At 48.4% G+C, this 24,306-nt stretch overlaps 2 protein-coding genes across 10 annotated transcripts in view; one reads left to right on the top strand and one right to left on the bottom strand.

The window, feature by feature from the left end:
- Positions 1-24,306, top strand: part of ATP2B3 (ATPase plasma membrane Ca2+ transporting 3) — a 436,284-nt gene that overhangs the window by 53,713 nt on the left and 358,265 nt on the right. The gene's annotated exons all lie outside the window — the stretch shown is intronic.
- On the bottom strand, positions 9,338-14,038 carry LOC120913156. 2 transcript variants are annotated; one of them, XM_040322891.1, is made up of 3 exons: positions 13,610-14,038; positions 10,908-11,017; positions 9,338-9,918 (listed from the first exon to the last, which is right to left on the bottom strand). In XM_040322891.1, exons 1-3 carry the CDS (start codon positions 13,709-13,711, stop codon positions 9,687-9,689), a joined length of 444 nt encoding a protein of 147 aa, XP_040178825.1. In that variant the 5' UTR covers positions 13,712-14,038; the 3' UTR covers positions 9,338-9,686. The 2 variants fall into 2 exon arrangements, with proteins under 2 accessions (XP_040178825.1, XP_040178824.1); XM_040322890.1 differs by lacking the exon at positions 13,610-14,038 and having other exon boundaries at positions 10,908-12,820.

Below are 24,306 nucleotides of genomic sequence, written 5' to 3'. Positions count from 1 at the left end.
TTTCACTGTGTATTTCACAAGTTATTTGCGCTTGCTTATTTTATAATTTGCCCACATGTCTTGTCACTAGACATATTTTTTATTCTTGTAGAGCGACTCCATTTTCTGTCTTGTATTAATTTATGTTGTATAACATTTTTGAGTTGCTGCTGTATTCTCCCTTTTTTTTAAGGTATGCGCAATTTTTTCCTTCTTACAAAAAAAAATAATATCAAACATACAAATATTCATAACAGAAACATACACAAAGCCCCCCCCCCCCCTTTTGCATCAGAGACAATCAGAGTTCTCCTACCACAGTTATCGAAAATTCGCAATCATTTTCGCATTCGCGAAAATTTGCATTTTTTTTTTTTTAATATTCGGCAACATAAAAGGATCGCCTCAGCTTAGCTACTCGGCCCAGGGTCTCTAATCATACCAGCAATGCTTTTAGACGTCGATAGGATGTGATCTGTTTTAAAAATAAAATTGAAAAAATGCGAATATTCGGAATTGCGAATATTCACCGCGAAATTCGAAATATATCGCGAATACTCGAATATGCCATATTCGAGCCGAATATTCGCAATACGAATATTCGTGAGCAACACTATTAATTAGCTTTGTATTAATTTATTTTTATACACTAATTTTTTCCTCATTTATATATAATTTGTGTGCTTCACCCCACTGTGGCAACACGACCAATCCCCTATTCAGGGTTTTGAATTATTATCACAATTGGATTGATCTTAGTAAGCTATCACATAAATTAGTTGTTTTTAGCACATATGTTTATATTTTTCACATTTTGTTGTTTGGTTGGTAACCTTTTTCACATACTGCAGCTTTTTACATGTATTTATTAATTGTGTGGTGTATTTTGGATTTAGTAGCGCTGTAGTTTATTAGTTACAGTATATAAATTATATGTATTCATATGAGTGTGCAGGGGGGGTGTCAGGTGTGCCTGGGCACACCCTAATCCCAGTGTCCAGTGCCGATTGCCCCTACTGCCTGGGCTTCCCCCCATGTTGGACCTGCAGTGCTGCTGGCTTCCCTCCCCCCCCCCCCCCCCTGGCTGCAGCAGGGCCGCCATCAGAGGGGTACAGGCATTACAGGTCCTCAGGTGCCCGGTTTACCCCGCACCTTTTGAAACTCGCGCCTCAACACCCCACCAACCCCCCCATGTTTTTTTTTGTCTGACCCCCCCCCCCACCTTTAAGTGAACACACTTACTCACTGTGTTCATTCATAACTGAATCATAGTAAACTGTTTACTATGCTTCAGTTTGTGAATGAACAGTAATGCCGCGTTGACACACGATCGGTCCATCCGATGAGAACGGACCGACGGACCGTTTTCAACGGTTAACCGATGAAGCTGACTGATGGTCAGTCGTGCCTACACACCATCAGTTAAAAAAACGATCGTGTCAGAACGCGGTGACGAAAAACACAACGACGTGCTGAAAAAAACGAAGTTCAATGCTTCCAAGCATGCGTCGACTTGATTCTGAGCATGCGTGCATTTTTAACCGATGGTCGTGCCTACTAACGATCGTTTTTTTCCTATCGGTTAGGAATCCATCGGTTAAATTTAAAACAAGTTGGCTTTTTTTTAACCTGAGGATAAATAAACGATGGGGCCCACACACGATCAGCTTGGTCCGATGAAAACGGTCCATCAGACCGTTCTCATCGGTTTGACCGATCGGGAGTACGCGGCATAAGCCGCTCAGTACAGAGCACTTCCCACTCATTCATTGTACAGTGCAGCTGAGTCTGCAGGGAAAGGCACGTGTGTTTGAGCTTAGGGGTGCACACCACCCTAATGCAATAGGCTGCGCACACCTAGGGATTAAAGAAATATCTATAATATATTTAGTTATATGTACAAGATAAAACTAAAGGGGCAGATTCACAAAGATTTAGAACGGCGCAGCGGATCATAGATACGCTATGCCGCCGTATCTTACCTGGCTCTAAGTCGAATCCAGGAAGATTTTGCGCCGTAAGTTACGGCGGCGTAGTGTATCTCTCGGCGCGTAATTCAAATCGGCGGGTAGGGTAGTGATTCATTTAAATGACGCGCGTCCCCGCGCTGATTGAACTGCGCATGCTCCGTTTCAAAATTTCCCGCCGTGCTTTGCGCGAAATGACGTCGCAACGACGTAATTTTTTGAACTTCGACGTGACTTACGTCCATCCCTATTCAAGGACGACTTACGCAAAAAAAAAAAATTCAAAATTCGACGCGGGAACGACGGCCATACTTTAACATGGCAAGTCTATCTATACGCCACAAAATAGCAGCTTTAACTATACGCCGGGAAAAGCCGACTAGAGACGACATAAGAGAATGCGGCGACCGCGCGTACGTTTGTGGATCGTCGGAAAAAGCTCATTTGCATACCCGACGCTGAAAACGACGCAAACTCCACCCAGCGGGCGCCGAAGTATTGCATCTAAGATCCGAAGGCGTACGAAGCCGTACGCCTGTCGGATCTTACCCAGATGCCGTCGTATCTTTGTTCTTTGTTTGAGGATTCAAACTAAAAATACGACGCGGGAAATTTGAAAGTACGCCGGAGTATCAGTAGATACGCCGGCGTACTTGCTCTGTGAATCTGCCCCAAAATATTTATTTATTTTTATATACCGTATTTATTGGGGTATAGCGTGCTCCCGCGTATAGCGTGCACCCCTAAAGTTGCCCCAAAATTCCTGTAAAAAAAAATGTTATAAGATTTTATTACTTACAGTTTTGGTGTCTTGCCCAGCGTCCATCGTCCGGTCCGGCGTCCGTCTGCGGCCTCGGTGGTGTCCTCCCGGCTTCTCCAGCGCGCGCCTCAAGTCGAGTCCCCGCTCAGTTCGAACGCCTCCGCCGACATATACCGAGTGTAGTACACTCGGGTACATTGGGCAAGGCTCGGCTTCGCTCGTGCTCACGCTCTGTGACGTTTATGCGTGAGCACGAGCGAAGCCGAGCCTGGCCGAATGTACCCGAGTGTACTGCACTCGGTATATGTCAGCGGCTCCATTCAAACTGAGCGCGGGAAGCGGCTATTGGCGTATATCGCGCACCCACGATTTTCCCCTTATTTTAAGGGGAAAAAAGTGCGCGATATACGCCGATAAATACGGTATATATATACCAGTATGTTTTGTGCATAATAAAGAAATTTAAGAATTTACAGCTGAAAATAATTGCCCAACGTAGCAGCGCTGTAGTTTCCCTTTAATCGCGTTCCGTGTTACTGTCACAATAGACTTCTACTGTTACCGTTTGAATAAAAATAGCCTATTTGTAACCTGGAACCTATCAGGAAAGAGAAACGTGCAAACCACCTGCATGTAAACATCAGGATTTTTTTTTTCTGGCAAGGGCACAAACAAAAACAGCCATTGTAATAATGAGAAAATAAGCGGTATAGTAAGTGACAACAGGCAACGCGTTTTGGAATGTCTCCGAACCCTGTTTATCCAGCTCCCCTGGCAGACATCTATAATCTGTTACTTGATAATTAGCAACTAATGATTAGTTATTGTGCTATGATTAGTTTATGCATAATTGCATACATGATGTACCCACTTTTTTTTTTTTTTTTTCCTCCTACGTTTCTTAATTGTTTTACCATAATGCGCCTCTGCGTTTGTTATTTTCCCCTCAATTCGGGGTTGGAAGCAAACGGTTAAAGAAGATTCTCGGTCTGAACAACAACTTTGCCGTAGTTCCTAATGGCGGAGCCGTTCTAAATATAACCTATTGACAATTTTGTGGCTCCGTATCTGGAACAGGGAAGGCTATTAGACGATCTCCAAAAGCAGACACCCGGAATAATTTGTTGTCTGTGCCGGGCCTTGTTGTAAAGTAATCCTGTTATGGGAGAAGTGGGGGGAGGGGCTGCCATTGCCAATTTTTCTAAAAACTATAGTCGCCTGGGTGATATATTAGTTGTGTGATGTAGTAGAAGTAGCTATCTAATTTCTCCCACATGTGGAGGAATGTGACCCCCCCCAACATATATCCAGGGATCACCTGTCCCTCCTGGGGGCTTGGGACTTCCATGCTGGGGGTCACTATGGGGAGATTAGCGAACAGCGGTGGCACAGGGGTGCATACAAGGCCCAGGGGCACCACCCCCCCACACCATGCTCCCAGGCCCCAAATTTACATGCAGGGCGCCGGACGCATGGATTCCAATGGGGGATTTGTTTTTTAGTTTTTTAGAAGCATGTGATTAGAGCTTGAGGCTCTAATTGGCTTTAACCACTTAAGACCCGGAACTTTAGGCAGCTAAAGGACCTGGCCAGTTTTTGCGATTCGGCACTGCGTCGCTTTAACTGACAATTGCACGGTCGTGCGACGTGGCTCCCAAACAAAATTGGCGTCCTTTTTTTCCCCACAGATAGAGCTTTCTTTTGCTGGTATTTGATCACCTCTGCGGTTTTTATTTTTTGCGCTATAAACAAAAATAGAGCGACAATTTTGAAAAAAATGCAATATTTTTAACTTTTTGCTATAATAAATATCCCCCAAAAATATATATATAAAAAAAAAAATGTTTCCTCAGTTTAGGCCGATACGTATTCTTCTACCTATTTTTGGTAAAACAAATTGCAATAAGCGTTTATCGATTGGTTTGCGCAAAATGTATAGCGTTTACAAAATAGGGGATAGTTTTATTGCATTTTTATTAATTATTTATTTTTTACTACTAATGGCGGCGATCAGCGATTTTTTTTTGTGACTGCGACATTATGGCGGACACATCGGACAATTCTGACACATTTTTGGGACCATTGTTATTTTCACAGCAAAAAATGCATTAAAAATGCATTGTTTACTGTGAAAATTACAATTGCAGTTTGGGAGTTAACCACTAGGGGGCGCTGAAGGGGTTAAGTGTGACCTCATCTCTGTTTCTAACTGTAGGGGGGTGTGGCCGTAAGTGTGACGTCATTGATTGTGTTTCCCTATAAAAGGGAACACACGATCAATGACGCCGCCACAGTGAAGAACGGGGAAGCTGTGTTTACACACAGCTCTCCCCGTTCTTCAGCTCTGGGGACCGATCGACGATCGACTCCAGCGGCGATCGGGTCCGCGAGTTCCGCGGCCGTGGTCACAGAGCTTCGGACCGGGTCACGTGCACGCGCGACCCCACGGCTGGGCTTAAAGGGCAACGTACAGGTACGTTGTTGTGCCCAGCCGTGCCATTCTGCCGACGTATATCGGCGTGAAGGGGTCCTTAAGTGGTTAAAAAAGGGCTGGCTCGGGGCACTGCGCCCCGAGCCCACCCACTTGTGTGACAATAGTGAATTAATATTTGCTATTGTCTTCCTGATTCACCTCCCGGCCGGCTCAGAAAGCAGGTCCTGAGACCCAATTGGCCGAGACGAGAAGCGATCCTATTGGCCGCCGAGAAGGGAGAAGACACATGTGGAAGCCGCGCTGCCGTGAAGCAGGGTGAAGCTGCCACCCAGAGGAAGCCTGCAACCTAAATGGGTGATCAATCGATTAACCGACCGGGGGGTGGGTGAAGGAGACCCGACTGCCAGGGGGTTGGTCGTTGAACGGATTGCCTCCCCCCCCAACAATATACCACCAGCCGCCACTTCGAACATTCATTTGCTGATCACACCATGAAGAATGGCTCCGGAAGTGTTCAGCTCTGAGTGCCTCAGTGTTCAGAGCAGTCCATTTTCCATCTGTGCTGTGCCTGGGAAGATGCTGATCAAGCACAGACTATGCCTGATCATCTTCAACAGAGTGCAGAGGTGATATTAGAAGTTACCTTAAAAAGAACCGGTCACCTGCACTATTATATTATGTAAGGCCCTTAGACGTCCCCTTCAGATAGCAATATAAAAATAAAATAAAGTTTTAAAAAAATAAAAAAGTCCTTTAACCACTTGCTGACAGTATACTGTGCATATACGGGGGCCAGGCGGCTCTCCAGTGCAGAATCACGTACCTGTACGTGATTCTGCACCACTAGGTCTAGGGCACGTACGTGGGACACTAACGACCCGATCCTGCCGTGATTGGACCGAATTTGAGCCAACAGCGGGTCCGGCGGATTCAATGTCCACGGGACCTACCCGATGTTAACAGGGCAGATTGACGTTCTGTGAGAAGGGAAAGCAAGGCAGGAACACAGATCTCTGCCTTCCCATAGTACAGGGACACATTTAACCCTTTTATCACCCCTGATGTTAACCCTTTCCCTGCCAGTGTCATTCTTACAGTGACAGTGCATATTTTTAGCACTGATCACGATATTAGTGTCACTTGTTCCCAAAAAAGTGTCTAAAGTGTCACTTAGGGGTTTATTTACTAAAGCTAGAGAGGACAAAATTAGTCACAATTCTGCACAGAAACCAATCAGCTTCTAACTTCAGCTTTTTCAATTATACGGCGGCAGGTCGGCACGTTCCCGCGAATCGCCGTAGCTGTACGTCGGCCCTTTAAACAGCTCTAGCAGGCACATGCGCTGCATGGCGGGGGACACGATGCCCGTGGCCCGTGGGCACGAGAGCCGGAACGGGGATGTGTGTTTGTAAACACATAAATCCCTATTATGTCAGGAGAGGGGAGAGAGAGATCGTCTGTTCCTACTAAGCAGGAACTGCAATCTGGCTCCTCCTCTAGTAAGTCACATCTTCTCACAGTTAGAAACACCTATCAGGGAACACATTTAACCCTTGATCACCCCCTGGCGTTAACCCCTTCTCTGCCAGTGTCATTTATCAGTGCATTTTTTTAGCTCTGATTGCTTTATAAATGTCAATGGTCCCAATGGTTTGTCAAAAGTGTCCGATCTGTCCATCACAATGTCGCAGTGCTGCTAAAAATCACAGATCGCCGCCACTACTAGTAAAAAATAATAATAAATAAAAATGCCATAAATCTATCCCCTATTTTGTAGACGCTATGACTTTTGCGCCAACCAATCAATATACGCTTATATGCGATTTATTTGACCAGAAATATGTACAAGAATACATATCGGCCTAAACTGAAGAAATTCCTTGTTTTACTTTGTTCACTGGTCCAAATCATTTGGTGGAGGGGGGATTATGGTGTGGGGTTGTTTTCAGGGGTTGGACCCTTAGTTCCAGTGAAGGAACTCTTAAGGTGTCAGTATACCAAGACATTTTGGACAATTTCATGCTCCCAACTTTGTGGGACCAGTTTGGGGACGGCCCCTTCCTGTTCCAACATGACTGCATACCAGTGCACAAAGCAAAATCCATAAAGACATGGATGAGCGAGTTTGGGGTGGAGGAACTTGACTGGCCTGCACAGAGTCCTGACCTCAACCTGATATTGGGATGATTTGGGAGTTAGAGTGGAGACTGCGAGCCAGGCCTTCTCGTCCAACATCAATGCCTGACCTCATAAATGCGCTTCTGGAAGAATGGTCAAACATTCCCATAGACACACTCCTAAACCTTGTGGACGGCCTTCCCAGAAGAGTTGAAGCTGTTATTGCTGCAAAGGGTGGGCCAACTCAATACTGAACCCTACAGACTAAGACTGGGATGTCTTTAAAGTTCGAGGGCCAGATTCACAAAGAGTTACGCCGGCGTATCAGTAGATACACCGACGTAACTCAGAATCTAAGCCCGTCGTATGTTTAAGTGTATGCTCAAACTGAGATACACTTAAACCTACCTAAGATACGACGGCCTGCGCCGTCGTATCTTAGGGTGCAATATTTCCGCTGGCCGCTAGATGACGCTTCCGTTGAGTTCGGCGTAGAATATGCAAATGAGTAGATACGCCAATTCACGAATGTACGCTTGCCCGTCGCAGTAAAGATACGCCGTTTCCGTAAGAGGTATGCCGGCGTAAAGATAAAGCTGCCCCCTAGGTGGCGTAGCCAATGTTAAGTATGGCCGTCGTTCCCGCGTCGAAATTTTGACATTTTACGTCGTTTGCGTAAGTCGTCCGTGAATGGGGCTGGACGTAATTTACGTTCACGTCGAAACCAATACGTCCTTGCGGCGTACTTTGCCGCAATGCACACTGGGATATGTACACGGACGGCGCATGCGCCTTTCGTAAAAAAACGTCAATCACGTCGGGTCACCATTCATTTAAATAAAACACGCCCCCCTCATTTGAATTACGCGCGCTTACGCCGGCCCCATTTTCGCTACGCCGCCGTAACTTAGGAGGCAAGTGCTTTGAGAATACAGCACTTGCCTCTCTGAATTAAGGCGGCGTAGCGTAAATAGGATACGCTACGCCGCCTCAAAGATGCGCCGCCGTACCTGCAGGTAAAGGCAGGTGTCCCAATACTTTTGACAATATAGTGTCAAAAATAATAAAAAGTCTACTGGATTAGCCTGACAGCCAGGCAATTGGAATTTTAAGAAGCAACAGCTGCCTCAATTTCCTATCGTAACAGGTGTCTTTTTTTAGAAAAAAAATATTTTTCCTCCAGGGTTTCTTCAGCGCCGCGGTATTTTGCTTTTCATATCGTGCATTCAATGTCCTGTGTTTGTACCTGTGATTTTACCCCCCCCCCCCGCGCGCCGCTTTTCTTTCCTGCTTCCAAAATCAGCGTTCAGCCTTTGCTTGCATACTCAAAGCAATCACACTCATGAAAACTCAATTACAGAACACGAGTACTTAGCAACTGCAGAGGACTAAAAAGCCTTCGCTAACAAACACCTGTGTGTAGGAGCTTCTTAAAGGAAACCAGTGGTTTTTTTTTAAATTAAAGCACGTTTTTTTCCAGATGAGGTTATCTAAGACCTCATTTAAAGGAGCCTTCCAGAAGATAAACAGCTGAATGCATGACTATGGTATACCAGAATACACCCTGACCGCTAAGACCCCTTTTACAGTTAATACCCCCACATTAACCCTTAATAAATAATGAGACCACCACTTAATGTTGGAGTAAAAACTGGCCGTAGCAGCCTCCTTTATTTTAAATACTCTTTAAATAATAAATAACCAATAACATAACAACAAACACGTAAAATTCCTGAGATAATACCTCTCCTAAATGGTGTTGGACTTTGCAGGACCCACTAACCACTAAACTTATTCACACTTTAACTTTTTAACCTTGTAACTCTTTATTTGGTACTGCGGTGTCCTAACCTCTGGTCATAGGCCTCAAGCCGAAACTGGCTCAAAGACGACCGTTGACCGCAGTGCCCCCAATTCACCAACCTTCCAGCTACATTAGTAGACTGGGAACTAGAAACCCCTTCAGAAACCATCCACCACTGGGTACTGGTGTCCATCTTTGGGGTAATATCTTCTCCTGCAAAGTCCGAAAAACACCCGCCACCAGCACCCGAAGGTAACACCTTACCTTCGGGCGCACCTCCACACCCTCATTGCTTGTTGTACCCCCTCCTCTAGGCGCAAAGCCCACATGTCAATCCCCACGTCCGTGAGGTGAACACCATCACTCCTGAGGTAACGCCAAGGGTCAACCTCCAATTCCGGGTGCCGAACCACCAGCCCCCCGTTCCTTAGCACAAAACGCCCCACATTCCTGTTCAGCTTCCTGCGCGCACGATTCACCGCGTCTACCGACCTCGCCATCCTCCACGATGTCCTAGCCACCATGTCCGACCACACCACTACCGTCTCCGGGAAAGACAACCGGAGCCGCTGAAAGTCGAATTTAATATCCCGCGCTATCTCCAGCATAGATCTCACCCCAAGATCATTGCCCCCAGCATGAATCACTAGCACATCCGGAGGTCTGTCCAAACGTGCCCATTTGTGTACCTCCGGCACAACTCTGCTCCATAACATCCCGGGGACCCCCAACCACCGTACCCTCGCCTCCTGTCTCGAAATCCCCAGTTGCCGACCGGTCGGGCGCGCCTCCGCCCGTTTTTCCCCCCGAACCACGTAAGAGTGGCCCAAAATCCAGACCAACAAAGGTCCAGTACCTGAAAGACAGTAAGCAACAACAAATAACTAACACATCCCCCAATACAGCGACACCCACGTTTCAAAACAGTCATCTAACTCATTTCCCCTTATCCCAACAACAACTCCCAATCCCTCAACGCAAATTTGCCACCAGCTGCGGCCTAACATATGAACGAAACCTCCTCGATTCCCACCTTCCTATCCTCTTTATTGCGTCCTCCCCTAGTCCATTCCTTGCCGCCTCCGTAGCAGCCCCAATCCTAAATGAATGAGCCGAGAACTCCCTTGCAACCAGGCCCAATTCCCCCAGACACTTCCTAAACACCGCCACAAACTGATATCTCGACAGCGGGGCCCCAGTTTCGTGTACCAAAAAGGTGCCCCCAACCGCCGGGCGGATGTCCAGATATTTCCGGACCAGCCCCACTGGGCAAAGTTCCGATCCTTCGATCGGGAACACCTGGACCGCTCTGCCCTTGCCACTCTGGTCCGTTTTGGACCTTCTGAGCCACAACGTGACCCCCTCCGGGGCCCAACTAACGTCCGATGCCCCCATGCCCCCTTGGACGATTTTCGACGGGCTCACCAGCTCGCCTATTCTAAAAGCCCCGAAAAATGCCAGCGCGAATGCCGCGCGAAACAATGTAACTTCAAAAACGGACGAACCCACCGTGCCCATCCTATCCATCAACCCTTTCAAAATGTCGAAAGACACAGGGCGGCGTGTGTCCAGCCGCCGCCCTTGCTTCCTGTACCCTTTCAGAGCCTGGCGCACCCAGAAATCCTTTGTAAAGTCTGGCAACCCCTGCCACTTGAATAAAAACGCCAAACCGGCCAACTTCTTATCCAACACCGACTGAGACACTCTTGCCTCGATATTTCTGGACAAAAAGTACCACACCAACGTTCTCACCTCCGGTCCCGAGAGGTGCACCTCAGATTCCATTACCAAGCTACTCCATTCTATCCATACTTTTTCATAGGCCGCCCAAGTACCCGCACTCACCGATTTTTTAATCCAGGTGGAGATGATTCCAATGGAATCTGCCACAGCCACTCCGGACAGGGGACCCCTCGCTCCTCTGCTTCCGGCACCAACTCCCGGAACCTGTCCCACTGGAACCGAGACAAAGCATCAGCCACGACATTTTCAACCCCCGGTAAATGCACCGCATAAACAAACACATTCAGCTGCAGACACCGCAGTACCAAGTGTCTCAAGAGCCGAATCACTGGGGGAGAGGACGCGGTCACGCGATTTATCACCTGCACGACCCCCAGGTTATCCCCATGGAAGCGCACCTTCCGATCCCGGAAAGACGTGCCCCACAACTCAACCGCCAGCACCACTGGAAACAGCTCCAGCAGCACCAAATTTTTCGTAAAACCCGCAGCCAGCCAGGACTGAGGCCAGGGGCCCGCACTCCACTGTCCTTGAAAAAAGGCCCCAAAGCCTGATCCCCCAGCCGCGTCTGTGTACAGCTCTAGGTCAAAATTGCTGACCGGGCCAGACATCCACAAGGCCCTACCGTTAAAGGCCTCTAGAAAAGAGTGCCAGACCCGCAGGTCCTCCCTGTGCTCCTTCACCAGCCTTACATAGTGGTTAGGCAAACTAACCCCTGCCGTGCTGGCAGACAGACGCCGACAAAAAATTCTCCCCATCGGGAGGATCCTGCAGGCAAAGTTGAGCTTCCCCAAGAGCGACTGCAGCGCTCTCAGTTGTACCTTGCGCATGCCAATCATCCCCCTGACCTCCGCCTTGAGGCCCTCCAACTTGTCCGCCGGCAGCCTGCATTCCATAGCCTCGGAATCGATGACTATGCCCAAGAACTGAATGACTGACCTAGGCCCCTCCGTTTTGTCGGGCGCCAGTGGCACCCCAAAACGCTCCGCTATGTGCTCCAGCGTGGCCAACAAAACCGCGCAAACCTTTGACCCCGCCGGTCCAATGCAGAGAAAGTCATCCAGATAATGGATAACCGAATCCACCCCCGCCACGTCTCGTACCACCCATTCCAAGAAAGAACTGAACTGTTCGAATAATGCGCAGGACACTGAGCAACCCATGGGCAGGCACTTGTCCACATAGAATTCGCCCTCCCAGTGACACCCCAACAACCGAAAGCTGTCCGGGTGCACCGGCAACAGCCGGAAAGCCGCCTCGATGTCCGACTTGGCCATCAACGCCCCCCGGCCGTACCGCCTAACCCAACTCACCGCCGCGTCGAACGAAGTGTAGCACACTGAACAATCCTCCGCATTAATCGCATCGTTCACCGACCCCCCTTTAGGGAAGGAGAGGTGGTGTATGAGCCTGAACTTGTTTGGTTCTTTCTTCGGTACCACCCCCAACGGGGAAACCACCAGGCCTGCTAACGGAGGGGACTCAAACGGGCCACCCATTCGGCCCAGCCCGACCTCCTTACGCAGCTTCTCGGAAACCACTTCCGAGTGTTGCATAGCTGAACGTAAATTTTTGGACATTGGCGGAATCGCGGTCAAATTAGCAGGGATACGAAAACCAACCGTAAAACCCTCCTCCAGGAGCTGGGCAGCCGCCCTGTCCGGATACCTACCGAGAAACGGCAGCATCCTTTTCACCATCACCGGCGTGCTCCCTCTTGCCTGAAGGATCTCCGGAACGGCCCTTGCCCTGCTTGAAGCAGCGGGAAGAGGGGTGATTACCCCCACACCCGGAGCATTCATGCTTGTACCGGCACGACCCCCCGAATTTGCAGTTTCCCTCGTTGAACTGCCAACAAACCCCCTTTTTCTTTCCGGCCGACTGTCCCAGGGAAGAGGCCCCGCCGGCCCCCCCCTGAAAAAACGGAGCCGACGTCCTCGGAGCCGTCATAAGCCGCATCCAAAGGCTAATGTCCTTCGCGTCCCACCGAATGTCCGGCCTAATCGTCCGGCGTTGCCTAAATTGCTCATCATAACGAAGCCAACCCGTCCCCCCATAACAACGATAGGCCTCGCTAATCGCCTCCTGGTAGCTGAAGAGCGCCGAACAGTGTTCGGGGTTCTTCTCGCCAATCACACTGGCCAAAATAGAATAAGCCTGCGACCAATTCGCAAACGTGCGAGGTATGAGCCGATACCTCCGCTTTTCCTCGTCCTCCTTTTTGGAGTCCTCTGGCTTCACCCTGTCCAAGTTGAATTTCTCCAACGGTAACAAAGCGAATATCTCCACATATTCGCTCTTCCAGATTTTTTCCCGAACCTCTTGTTTCAAATGTGCCCCCAGCGGCGCATCATAACAAGTGTACACTTGCCCCTTTGCTTCATCCGCTAACCGCACCAAATCCCGCTTCTTGCCTGTGGCCCCTGCCGGCTCGGCCGTCCCTGCCGGCTGCGCCGCCGGTCCTGACCCCAAGCCACCCCCGTTCACCTCCTTCTCAGTCGCCACTACCGCCGTTGGGGCAGCTGCCGCAGCCCCCCCTCCCGGCCCCCAAGCCGCGGTCGGGCCCGCGGGGGGTCTGTCCCCCCCTTTTAGCTGGCTAACCAACGCCTCTAGCCCCGACAAAAATCTTTGCAACCCCGCATCCACCCCAGGATTCCCCACCAGTGCGTCCGTAACCTGGGAAGATGTCGCACTGCCCCCAGACACCGCAGGCACCACCAACCTATCCCGGGCCACCCCCACCCGGCCCCCAACAATCACATCATCACACCGTGAATTTGAAACAAATGTGGAAAAGGACTTACCGGGCTGCGTGGAAGCAATCCCATCAGCCGATCGTCTGGACTCCCTCGCTGTAGGCACCGTCCTGGGCACGACCTCCTCCTCCGAACCGGACAGCTCCCCATCCGACTGGTCCTCGCACAACCCCTCTTCCCCCGATGATGACCCCCCGGGCAGCTCGGTCCCGGCGGCCGAAGGCCCAGGGCCGGATTCGCTCTCCCTGCGGGCCCTGGACCCGTTAGCGGATTTTGCCGGCGCTTTCCTGCCAGGCGTAACTCTGCTGCGGTCTTCCTCTTGCCTTCTCCCCCTCGCCGTCTGGGCCTCCTGCAAGTGGCTAGCCGTAGCAGTTGAGGGGCTAGCCACCGTAACCTGGGATCCCTCTCGCCGAGGCCTGCTCACCGGGCCCGTCTCCACCTGCTCCACACGTCGGGCGGGCACGGCCGCCGCACCTGAGCCCCCCGACCGTCCCCCCCTCTGTCCTAGGGTGCTTCTGGTCCCCCCTGCCGGGCCCTCAATGACCCCTGTAGCCGCCGCCGCCGCACGCTTTGCGGGGAGGCCCGATGGGGCCCTGTTCCTGCCGCCTTCCGACCGCTGCTGACAAGGGGATGGGCTGGGTGAATATCTGCGGGGGGGGCGCGACGAGCGCGACCGCGCGGCCCCCCGGCCGGTGTGACTGGGCCCCGATAGCGCTGCTTCCCCACCACTCTGAGTAATGTCCTGGCCCGTGTGGTTAGGCCCCGACGGCGCCGCGCCGCTTGCTGCCCCGTTCTGAGGGAGAAGTGTCCCCAGCTGACGCTGCAGCCAGTCCTCCCCCCGCACCGCCGCCTCAGCCCTAAGCTGTGCAAACAAGGCTTCAATCCCTGCCATCTCGCCGCCCCTACCTGTGTCCCAACGCTTGCTGTGCAGAAAAATCCCAGTTGCAGGCTGTACAGACCATGCAACTTTGCTCCCCCACGCCTGTCTGCCCGGGAAACTGGAAGGTGGGAGATAGATATAATCTCCCCTCCCACCGCTCCTGCTCCTCCTCCCCCCCAGCTACCAGGGTTCTGTTAACCCTGTCATGGCCGGCCCTACGCTGACTTGCAGTTGGGCTCCGTGCCTCACTTGATTTGCATACAGTATATGACAAGGATTTGTATATCTTTCCATCCAGCCCTGAAATTTACACCGCTCTGAGAGGGCTGAGGGGCACCTGGACGTCATCATTTGTGACAAAACGTGTAGGGAGGAGCAACGCACTGACGTCACCATCTCCCTCGTGTCGCGAAGGACGGGTTTGTTCGGTTGTGTGTCCCGGCCGACACACCAAACTTAAAGCGGAGGTTCCACGGCCAATCGTTTTTTTTTCTTTTTTTCTGCATTCCCTGGGGTTTCACAATACAAACTAATACTCACTTGTTTGGTGTCTGCATATATCCCCTGTCCGTTTCCATGGCAAAGAAGAACTTTTAAAATTCGTTCCTGCCAGTTTCCATTTTGCTTGTGGGCATTGTGAAGCCCAAGCAATCATTTCCTGGAAGCGGTGAATGCTCATCTCCCAGCATTCACCACTGTATCTCACGCCTGTGCAGTGTTTACAGCGAGTAGCGTCGTAAACTTACTGGTTGCCATCACAACGGGCGGTGTGATTGAAAGTTCGCACCGCGTTGTGATGAAATATCGAGATATTTGACAGGATGGCATTACGCATTGTCTCCTGGGAAACATGACACTGTGCTCCCAGGAGACATTGCGGCAAGCTCCCAGATGACATCACGGCGCCAGGGGCAAAGGAGTAGGAACGCCTACTCCCACGGGAGGGAAAGCTTGGAAGTGGCAGCTAAAAAAGCAAATCTACGGTATTTACACTATAATTTGTTTATTTTTTTTGTGGCTATTTAACTTGTTGATAGTGTTCTGCTTGTGCTGGGATATAGTTTTTCTTTTGGGTGGAACTCCACTTTAAAGCTTTGTTATGGATTTTTGTTGTTGCAAGTGCAATATTTTACCATTTAATAAACCTATCAAGGATTTTATGCTATATGGAGCCTTTGTCCCTTTTGGGTGATACAACTTCAGCTCGTCGCTCCTCCCTATGTGTTTTATCACAAATGACATCATCCAGGGGCACCTGGACGACGTCATTTGTGACGAAACACGTAGGGAGGAACGACGCACTGACGTCACCATCTCCCTCGTATTCCAAAGGACGAGGTTGTTTGGTTGTGTGTCAGCCGACACACCAAACTTAAGGCTTTCTTATCGATTTGTGTTGTTGATAGGTCTATTAAATGGTAAAATATTGCACTTGCAACAGCAAAAATCGATAAGAAAGCCTTAAGTTTGGTGTGTCGGCCGGCACACAAGCAAACAAACCCTCCTTTGGGATATGAGGGAGATGGTGACGTTAGAGCTGTCATGGTCTTACCTCTCTCCTGTCTCCTTCGTTTGACATGTGCTGGCGGCCATCTTGGTTTCTGGGACTCTTGTAGCCTCCCACCCTGCGGCTCCTCCTTCCCACTGGGAGGAGCTGGATGCCTGGCTCATATATATAGGAGCTCTGTGGCTTCAGTTCCTTGCTTGGTCCTCCTGTGTTCACATGCTTCTAAGACTGCTGCTGCTTCTGGTTCCGATCCTGGCTTCGTCTGACTTCCCTGCTGGTTCCTGATCCTGGCTTCGTCTGACTTCCCTGCTGGTTCCTGATCCTGGCTTTGTCCGACTACCCTTCTGGTTCCTGACCTCTGGCTTCGCAAGACTCTGTTTAACCATCCGTTTGGACTTTTGCTTTACAGCTTGATTTTCAATAAAGCCTTCTTATTTTCACTTATCTCTTGTTGTACGTCTGGTTCATGGTTCCGTGACAAGCGCGTCGCTCCTCCCTACGTGTTTCATCACAAATGACATCATCCAGGGGCACCTGGACGATGTCATTTGTGACGAAACACGCAGGGGGAGCAACGCGCTGACGTCACCATCTCCCTCGTATCCTGATGGACAGGTTTGTTTGGTTGTGTGCCGGCCGACACACCAAACTTAAGGCTTTCTTATCAATTTTTGTTGTTGCAAGTGCAATATTTTACCATTTAATTAAAGGATTTTATGCTATATGAAGCCTTTGTCAGCTTCCTATCCAACTACTTGTCAACTGTTTGACTCCTTGTGATGCTACTTCCTCCCCCTCAGTCTAAGCTCTGCTAGGGGGACAAGTAGTCCCTCTGCATGGCACTCTGTTTGATGCTCTGGGATGGTGGGCCAGCAAGTCCAGGCCGCGATCTACTGGTTGCAGACCCCTGCTGTATTGTTTTTAGCTACCGTACTCATATTTTTTTTCATGTGATATTCAAATCTATGTTGTCACCCTTCTTTCAGGTGACTTTTAATCTTCAATTGAATAAAATATTGGAATTTTAGCTTACATACCGGTGAAATACTGTATCATATATTTTTCCCTGTTTTTGGTGTTCCATGTTTGGTGTCGTAAAAGTCCCAACATTCCCCCCCTATTCCTCTCCCCTTGTGTGTTATTTTCTATAATCTAGGGATAGATACCCACATTATTTGGGTTCAGGAACATAGTAGCATTGTATGTATTCTGTTCGTAGGCGTGCGCACAGGGTGTGCCGGGGGGGGGGGGACCTGGGCACACCTTAAAGCGGAGGTTTACCCTAAATTCAACGTTATCTAAATCAAACCGCTACCCATTGTTTATGCACAATCCGTTTTTTTTTTTTTTTTTAAATCCGATTCTTTACCTTTGTAATCCTGCCTTCAGTTCTGTGTCAGTCATCCTTTCCCCATGCGGGAGTGGGCGTGTATTATCTTTTCCCCCGACAAGCGCGATGTCTCCTGGGAGTGAGTGATGAGAATCCCAGGAGACGCGCTGTACTGTAATCCCGCGATATCTCGCGGGTCACGTGACTCGGCAAGCGGGTCATGTGACTCGGCAAGAGCTGATAGAAAAGGTGGATGTCGTCACAACGGGGCGTGACCTCAGTACGCCGGCCGTTGTGATGGCAACTGTGCAGTGTTGACGGCGATGCTCGCCGTCAACACTGCACATGCGCGGGATAGAGCGGTGAATGCTGGGACGTCAGCATTCACCGTATTCCGGAAGGAACTCGCAGTGGGCTTCAGAGTGCCCACAATCAAGATGGAAACGTCCATCTATGAATTATATAAAATTATCTTTTGCGGGACAAACATAATTGTGGCGGCTAGGAGATTCGGACACATGAGGAGCAGATTACTACATGTAAGAGCGGCAGAACGTTCTAAAAAAAAAAATAGCTGCGGAACCCCCGCTTTAAACACCCCCATATGGGAAAGATTACCCCTGTTTATACCCCTGATGTTTCAACAAAGCCCCCTAATGGGTCTTCTAATAAAAAAAATTATAAAAAAAATATAATTTTTTGTTTTATAATTTTTTTATATTTTTTTATATTTTTTTTTGTTATAATTTTTAGTTTTATATATTTTTTTATAACTAAAAAAATGATTAAAAAAATTGTAAAAAAAATGTAATAATAAAAATGACAACTACTGACACTGTCTACTGTCCTACTGACACCAATCTCTGCCCTACTGACACTGACCATTTCTCTACTGACACTGTTATGCCCCGTACACATGATCGGAATTTCCGGTGGGAAAAGTCAGATGGACTTTTTTCATCGGATTTTACGATAATTTGTAGCCCCATCTGAGATTTTTCATCGTAAATTCAGATGAATTCCATTGGAGTTTAGATATAGAACATGTTCTATTTTTTTGCCAATGGCATTCCGTCAGAATTCTGATGTGATTTGGCCGGGCCAAAGCCAGATCATGTGAATGCGTCATAAGTATACATGCACATGCACACACACACCCAGGGCTGCTGTTAGAAATCAAGGGGCCTGTACAGCCTACCTGGCAGGGCCCCCCTCAAATATATCAAAACAAGATTTTCACTTAAAATATACTGAAATCATTCTTAGCGGACACAAAGATAACAGCTGCGTGAATTAGCCCTTTAAATATTTTTTTTTTACATTTTTGAACAAAAACATTTTATAATTTTTTAAATAAACATTTAAACGTTTTGAAAAACAATTATTTTACAATTTTTACAAAATAGTTTTTTTTACAAAAAAAAATCCAATAATTTTATAACATTTTTACAAGGGATTAAAACAAAACAGTGTTACAATTTGTTATTTTTTTAATGGAACAGGGAAGCCGGCAGCTGTGTCTGTGTCTCTCCCTGCAGCAGCTGAAAGTCGATGGGTGGGAGAGAAACCGGTTTTCAGCTGCTGCACAGCGTCACATAGGGCATTCTGAAATTGCCCCTCCATCCAACAGCACTGATTACCTCTGCTGTTTGGGCCCCCCTGTGAGCCCGGGCCCCCTACAGGAGGACTGGTAGTCCCCCCCTATCAGCTGCCCTGCACACACCTATATGTTTTTGAGCTTTGGGGTGCACACCTATGCTTTTGTTATATGATATATGATATATATATATATATATATATATATATATATATATATATATATTTTGTGACAAATCACAGCAGAAGCAGTGTGCCCCCTACCTACAAGAAGTACATTCCTATGTCATTGGCCCAGATTCACAAAGCACTTACGCCGACGTATAACTTGTTACGCCGACGTAAGTGCCAATGTGCGCCGGCGTATGTGTGCGGCAGACCCACGAACCAACATGCGCCTAAAAACAGGCTACACTCCGCCGACGTAGCTTGCACACGCCGGCGTAGGGTGGGCGCACATATGAGCTGGGCGCATGGTGCTGCTCCCATTGATTAGCCATTCAAACATGCAAATGAGGGAAATACGCCGATTCACCAACGTGCGTGTGCCCGGCGCATGCTACGCAAGATGCGCGTAAGTTATACGTCCGGCGTAAAGTTATTCCCCATAAATGACGTGCAACCCGGCAACAGACATGCACAGGTCTGCACCAAGGAACACAAGTCGGCGTATTGTGCGTTGGACGTGTGTCTGGCTGGGCGTACGTTATGTTCATGGCGTACGCGGTGATCCGACGTAGCTTAGGCAGTTGTGCCGGCGTGGTTGTGAGCAGGCGCAGGGGGGTGCTGTGTATGCGTCCACGTCACGGCGCATGCGCAGTTCGTAATACGTACCTGTCTGGCGCTCTGCCCATTATTTGCATGGGGTCACGCCCACTTCCACCTACGTCGGCGTGCACCTTCGAAACCTACGCCACTCTGGCGCAGCGTTGGGAGCACTGGCTTGCTGAATGCAATGCTTGCCTCTCTGTGCTACGTTGGCGTGGCGTACGGTGTTTGCTCTACGGCGGCGTAATGTGCGCCCTGCTCTCTGTGAATCTGGGCCATTGGGCACAGAACGGTCGCCCTGTAGCAGTAAATCTGCTATGGATTGGTCGTTATGCGGTTAAACACGTGTGAATAAACAGTGAAAGGGTTAAAAACCTTTGACAAATAAAATCTGATTAAGAAAAGACTAGAATATGTAAAATTCCTGTGACTGGTTGCTTTTAATCCCTATTACCGTAAATAAATCTACAACAATTTCTTTATTATCTAAGGTATTTCCGTCATCCACGGGGGAACCGCAAACCGGTAAAAGATGGTCAAAACCTCTTTTATGGATATACAAAACTGAAAGAGTTAATTGTTCGAGTTTAATCCTACCGCTTAAGTCCCCGATAAAAAAAAAAGTAATTTTCTTTTTAATATACATGTACGTGGAAAGGACAAAAAATCTATTTGTTGGGTGGGAGGCGGCATGCAGGTAATCTGGTTTCTAGCGACAGGATTTGAATAAGCTCAGCAAACGTCTAGTTGTATTATTTTTTTTCTCGCCCACAACAGTTCAGAAGCAGCACCGGGGATGAGCTCTTCTCACGCTGCTCAGTCTCTGTGTCGCCAAGGCTGCAGGAACGCAAAACTGTGAAATTAGTTGGTTATCTGTGATGATGGCATAGTATTTTATTTAGATGAGCCAAATCATTTTCACAGAGCAGACGTCATCTCGTTCAGCTCATGAAACACTTATTGTTGACAATTGATCCTTTAATCCCCCCTCCCCCAATTTTTTGGCTTATACTGTATATGTGAAACGGTATGTGAAGTACCCCATTTACGCTACGCCGCCGTAACTTAGGAGGCAGGTGCTTTGTGAATACAGCACTTGCCTCTCTAACTTACGGCGGCGTATCGTAAATACGATACACTGCGCCGCCATAACAATGCGCACCCCTACCTGAATCTAGCCCATTGTATGTGATGGAAATGTCTATTAATTCCCCATTGTTGTCTGCTGGCTGAGCAGAGATAGGCCAACGTGGCCCTATGGTATCACTTGGCATGTCCTGAATTGTGCATGTTGTGTAATCCGCATATCTCCCAAGGGTCCAGTCATCTGCTTTGCTGACAATATAATATGATCTATGACTTTTTTTTTTTTACTTTCTTTGCCATGCTATTTTTTTCTTCTTCAATGACTTAATGAATAAACATGAATATTTGCTAGAATGCTGAAGTTAAGGCAAAAAAGGGTATAAAATGTTGCTGAGGTTTGCCCAATGCAATTTGATAAATTGTTCTTGTCGTTTGTTATGTAGTGAATGCTGTGTCAGCAGCCTCTTTGCTGTATGTAAATGGCCATAAGTAGGTACATTTTATGCAGTTTTTAAATGTCTTCCCCATCTTTAGTTATTTATGAGAACTGAATATGTCTTTTTTGCTTGTTACGCAAAAGCAATCATAGAATTTTTTTCTCTTTTTTTTTTTTTTTTCTCACCTGGAACAAGCTATGGTGGTTGAAAGACTCACAACCCTCAGGGCAATGTTTTTTTTTTGTAATCCCTGAACCAGAAACACAAAGACAGATCAGATGATTTACCTTCACTGGTTTACATGTCTGTATTTGGTCAATGTCCAAAGAGGCATCCCCATTAAATTACTTACCCATACCTCTTGTCCTAGGGACAACTCCTAACCACTTCCCGCCCGGTCAATAGACAATTGACGCCCGGGAAGTGGTTGTGAAATCCTGACTGGACGTCTATTGACGTCCTGCAGGATTACATGCAGACGTGCGCCCATGGGGGCGCACAGCACGGTGATGCGGGGTGTCAGTCTGACACCCTGCATCTCCGATCTCGGTAAAGAGACTCCGGCGGAGGCTCTTTACCACGTGATCAGCCGTGTCCAATCACGGCTGATCACGATGTAAACCGGGAGAGCCGTTGACAGACGTGAGTAGAGGAGAGCCGATCGGCGGCTCTCCTGACAGGTGGGCATGCTGGGTCATTGACGTCACAAGGGATGGTGTCACCGATATTCAATGGTTGTTAGTGATGCTGGAGGCCCCGCTCCTGATCACGATGTAAACAGGGAGAGGCGTTGACAGACGCGAGTAGAGGAGAGCCGATCGGCGGCTCTCCTGACAGGGGGGCATGCTGGGTCATTGACGTCACAAGGGATGGTGTCACCGTTATTCACTGGTTGTTAGTGATGCTGGAGGCCCCGCTCCTGATCACGATGTAAACAGGGAGAGCCGTTGACAGACGCGAGTAGAGGCCCTGCGAGTAGAGGAGAGCCGATCGGCGGCTCTCCTGACAGGGGGCATGCTGGGTCATTGACGTCACAAGGGATGGTGCCACCGATATTCACTGGTTGTTAGTGATGCTGGAGGCCCCGCTCCTGATCCTGATGTAAACAGGGAGAGGCGTTGACAGACGCGGGTAGAGGAGAGCCGATCGGCGGCTCTCCTGACAGGGGGGCATGCTGGGTCATTGACGTCACAAGGGATGGTGTCACCGTTATTCACTGGTTGTTAGTGATGCTGGAGGCCCCGCTCCTGATCACGATGTAAACAGGGAGAGCCGTTGACAGACGCGAGTAGAGGCCCTGCGAGTAGAGGAGAGCCGATCGGCGGCTCTCCTGACAGGGGGGCATGCTGGGTCATTGACGTCACAAGGGATGGTGTCACCGATATTCACTGGTTGTTAGTGATGCTGGAGGCCCCACTCCTGAGTCAGGGCTCTTAACTCTGCCTGAGCACAGCAGCGTTAATGTCCCCTGTCCCTCAAAACTGGGGTAATGCATTGGGTAAGTTAGGCCTTAGGCGACTGCCTAATTTGCCTAATTAAAGAGCCGCCTCTGCCTTGTACACACAAAGAGAATATCGGAGGGATGATCGTCCATTTTTTTGACACGCTAGTCTCATATCGGAAATGAAGAGTTTACTTAAGTTAGGAAAATTTTCGGATGACAGAATATAACTTTGAAAGTGATACAGTACATTACAAAACAACACATTACGTTGTTTCTGAGCATTCGCGGTCTTGGTGTTCTGTTTTTTTTTGCAGAAGAATACTGTACTGATTAAACAAATGATGCGCAGAATAATGCTCACACATCACTGCTCGAGTGCCCCTTTGTACCGCAGTAATGACCTGACCACCTACCCCAGAAGAGAAGAAACTTGCTGTTACGTGACCACACAAAAGACACGTCTAAATAAGAATAGGGGGGGGGGGGGCTTGGAAAATTAAGTTGTGCTGGAAGAGGCATTGTTGTAAATTATTCACATTTGTAAGCTTATGTTACTTGAGGAGAACTGTGCTTTAGGTTACCAAGCAAAACGATCATTATGTAACCAGTAGGCACACAGGGACGTTACCAGGAAAGAAATGCAGCACAAGTCAAGAGTTTTAGGCAAGAAGCCTTATTATCAGAAAATGGTCAAATACTGTATATGTGGTATTCTTCTAGCTCGGTATTTTACAATAAATAAGTTCAATACCACTAGTAAAATGAACATTTTGTCAATGCACACAGGTCTTAGAAAACAACTTTTCGCTCTTCCCAGACACAGGGTGCTTCCTTAGGCCTCAGGTCTCTGTAACTCCTAAACTTCAGGAATCGGTCAGTCTAAGGCCACGTACACGCGATCGGTCCAAACCAATCGCGTTTGTTGCATGTATATTTTACGGTTTTATTTACACATAGTTACACAGTAGGTGTGGTTAAAAAAAGACACAGGTCCATCAAGTCCAACCTATGTGTGCGATTAAAATGATTGTATCCAATAAAATATTTAATATTTTATATACTGTATTTATCGGGGTATACCGCTCCCCGGCGTATAACGCGCACCCCAAGCTTAGCAAGGTAAAAAAGAAAAAAAAAGAAAACTTAAATTTTTGCCCTGCGTCCATCGGCGGCCTTGTGGGTGTCCATCTGCAGCTTCCTTGCGTGGGGTCCATCTGCAGCTTTGGAGGTGTCCGTCTCCGGCCCCCATCCAGGTTTCCATCTCCGTACAGCGTGTCCGTCTGCAGCCTCCATCCAGGTGAGCGTGTCCGGTGTTCGTTTTTTGATTTTGGCGCGAGCAGAGCGTGGCCAAGCCTAGCCGAGTGTGCAGTACACTCTGCTCGGCTCTCGGAGAGACAGCAGGGATCGGCGTATATCGGCGTATATCGCGCACCCACGATTTTCCCCTGATTTTAAGGGGAAAAAAATTTGCGGTATACGCCGATAAATACGGTATATAGTCATAGTGGTGCCTTTCCAAAAGTCCCTTCCGTAAATTTTTACATTTTTGTACTTGTTTACCGGGATGTGGCACCATTATGGCTACCATACTGGGCAATGCATTCAGATAAGAATTTTCAAACCCAGGCTTCCCCAATATGGTGCCAAGAATTTATAGCAAAGGGCACACTAGTCCTTTGCTGGATTCCTCCTGATGT

Source organism: Rana temporaria, chromosome 9 (genome assembly GCF_905171775.1).
Source record: "Rana temporaria chromosome 9, aRanTem1.1, whole genome shotgun sequence".
Classification (NCBI taxonomy): Eukaryota; Metazoa; Chordata; class Amphibia; order Anura; family Ranidae; genus Rana; species Rana temporaria.
The sequence above is the reverse complement of the archived record's forward strand: the minus strand, read 5'-3'. Positions and strand labels throughout refer to the sequence as shown.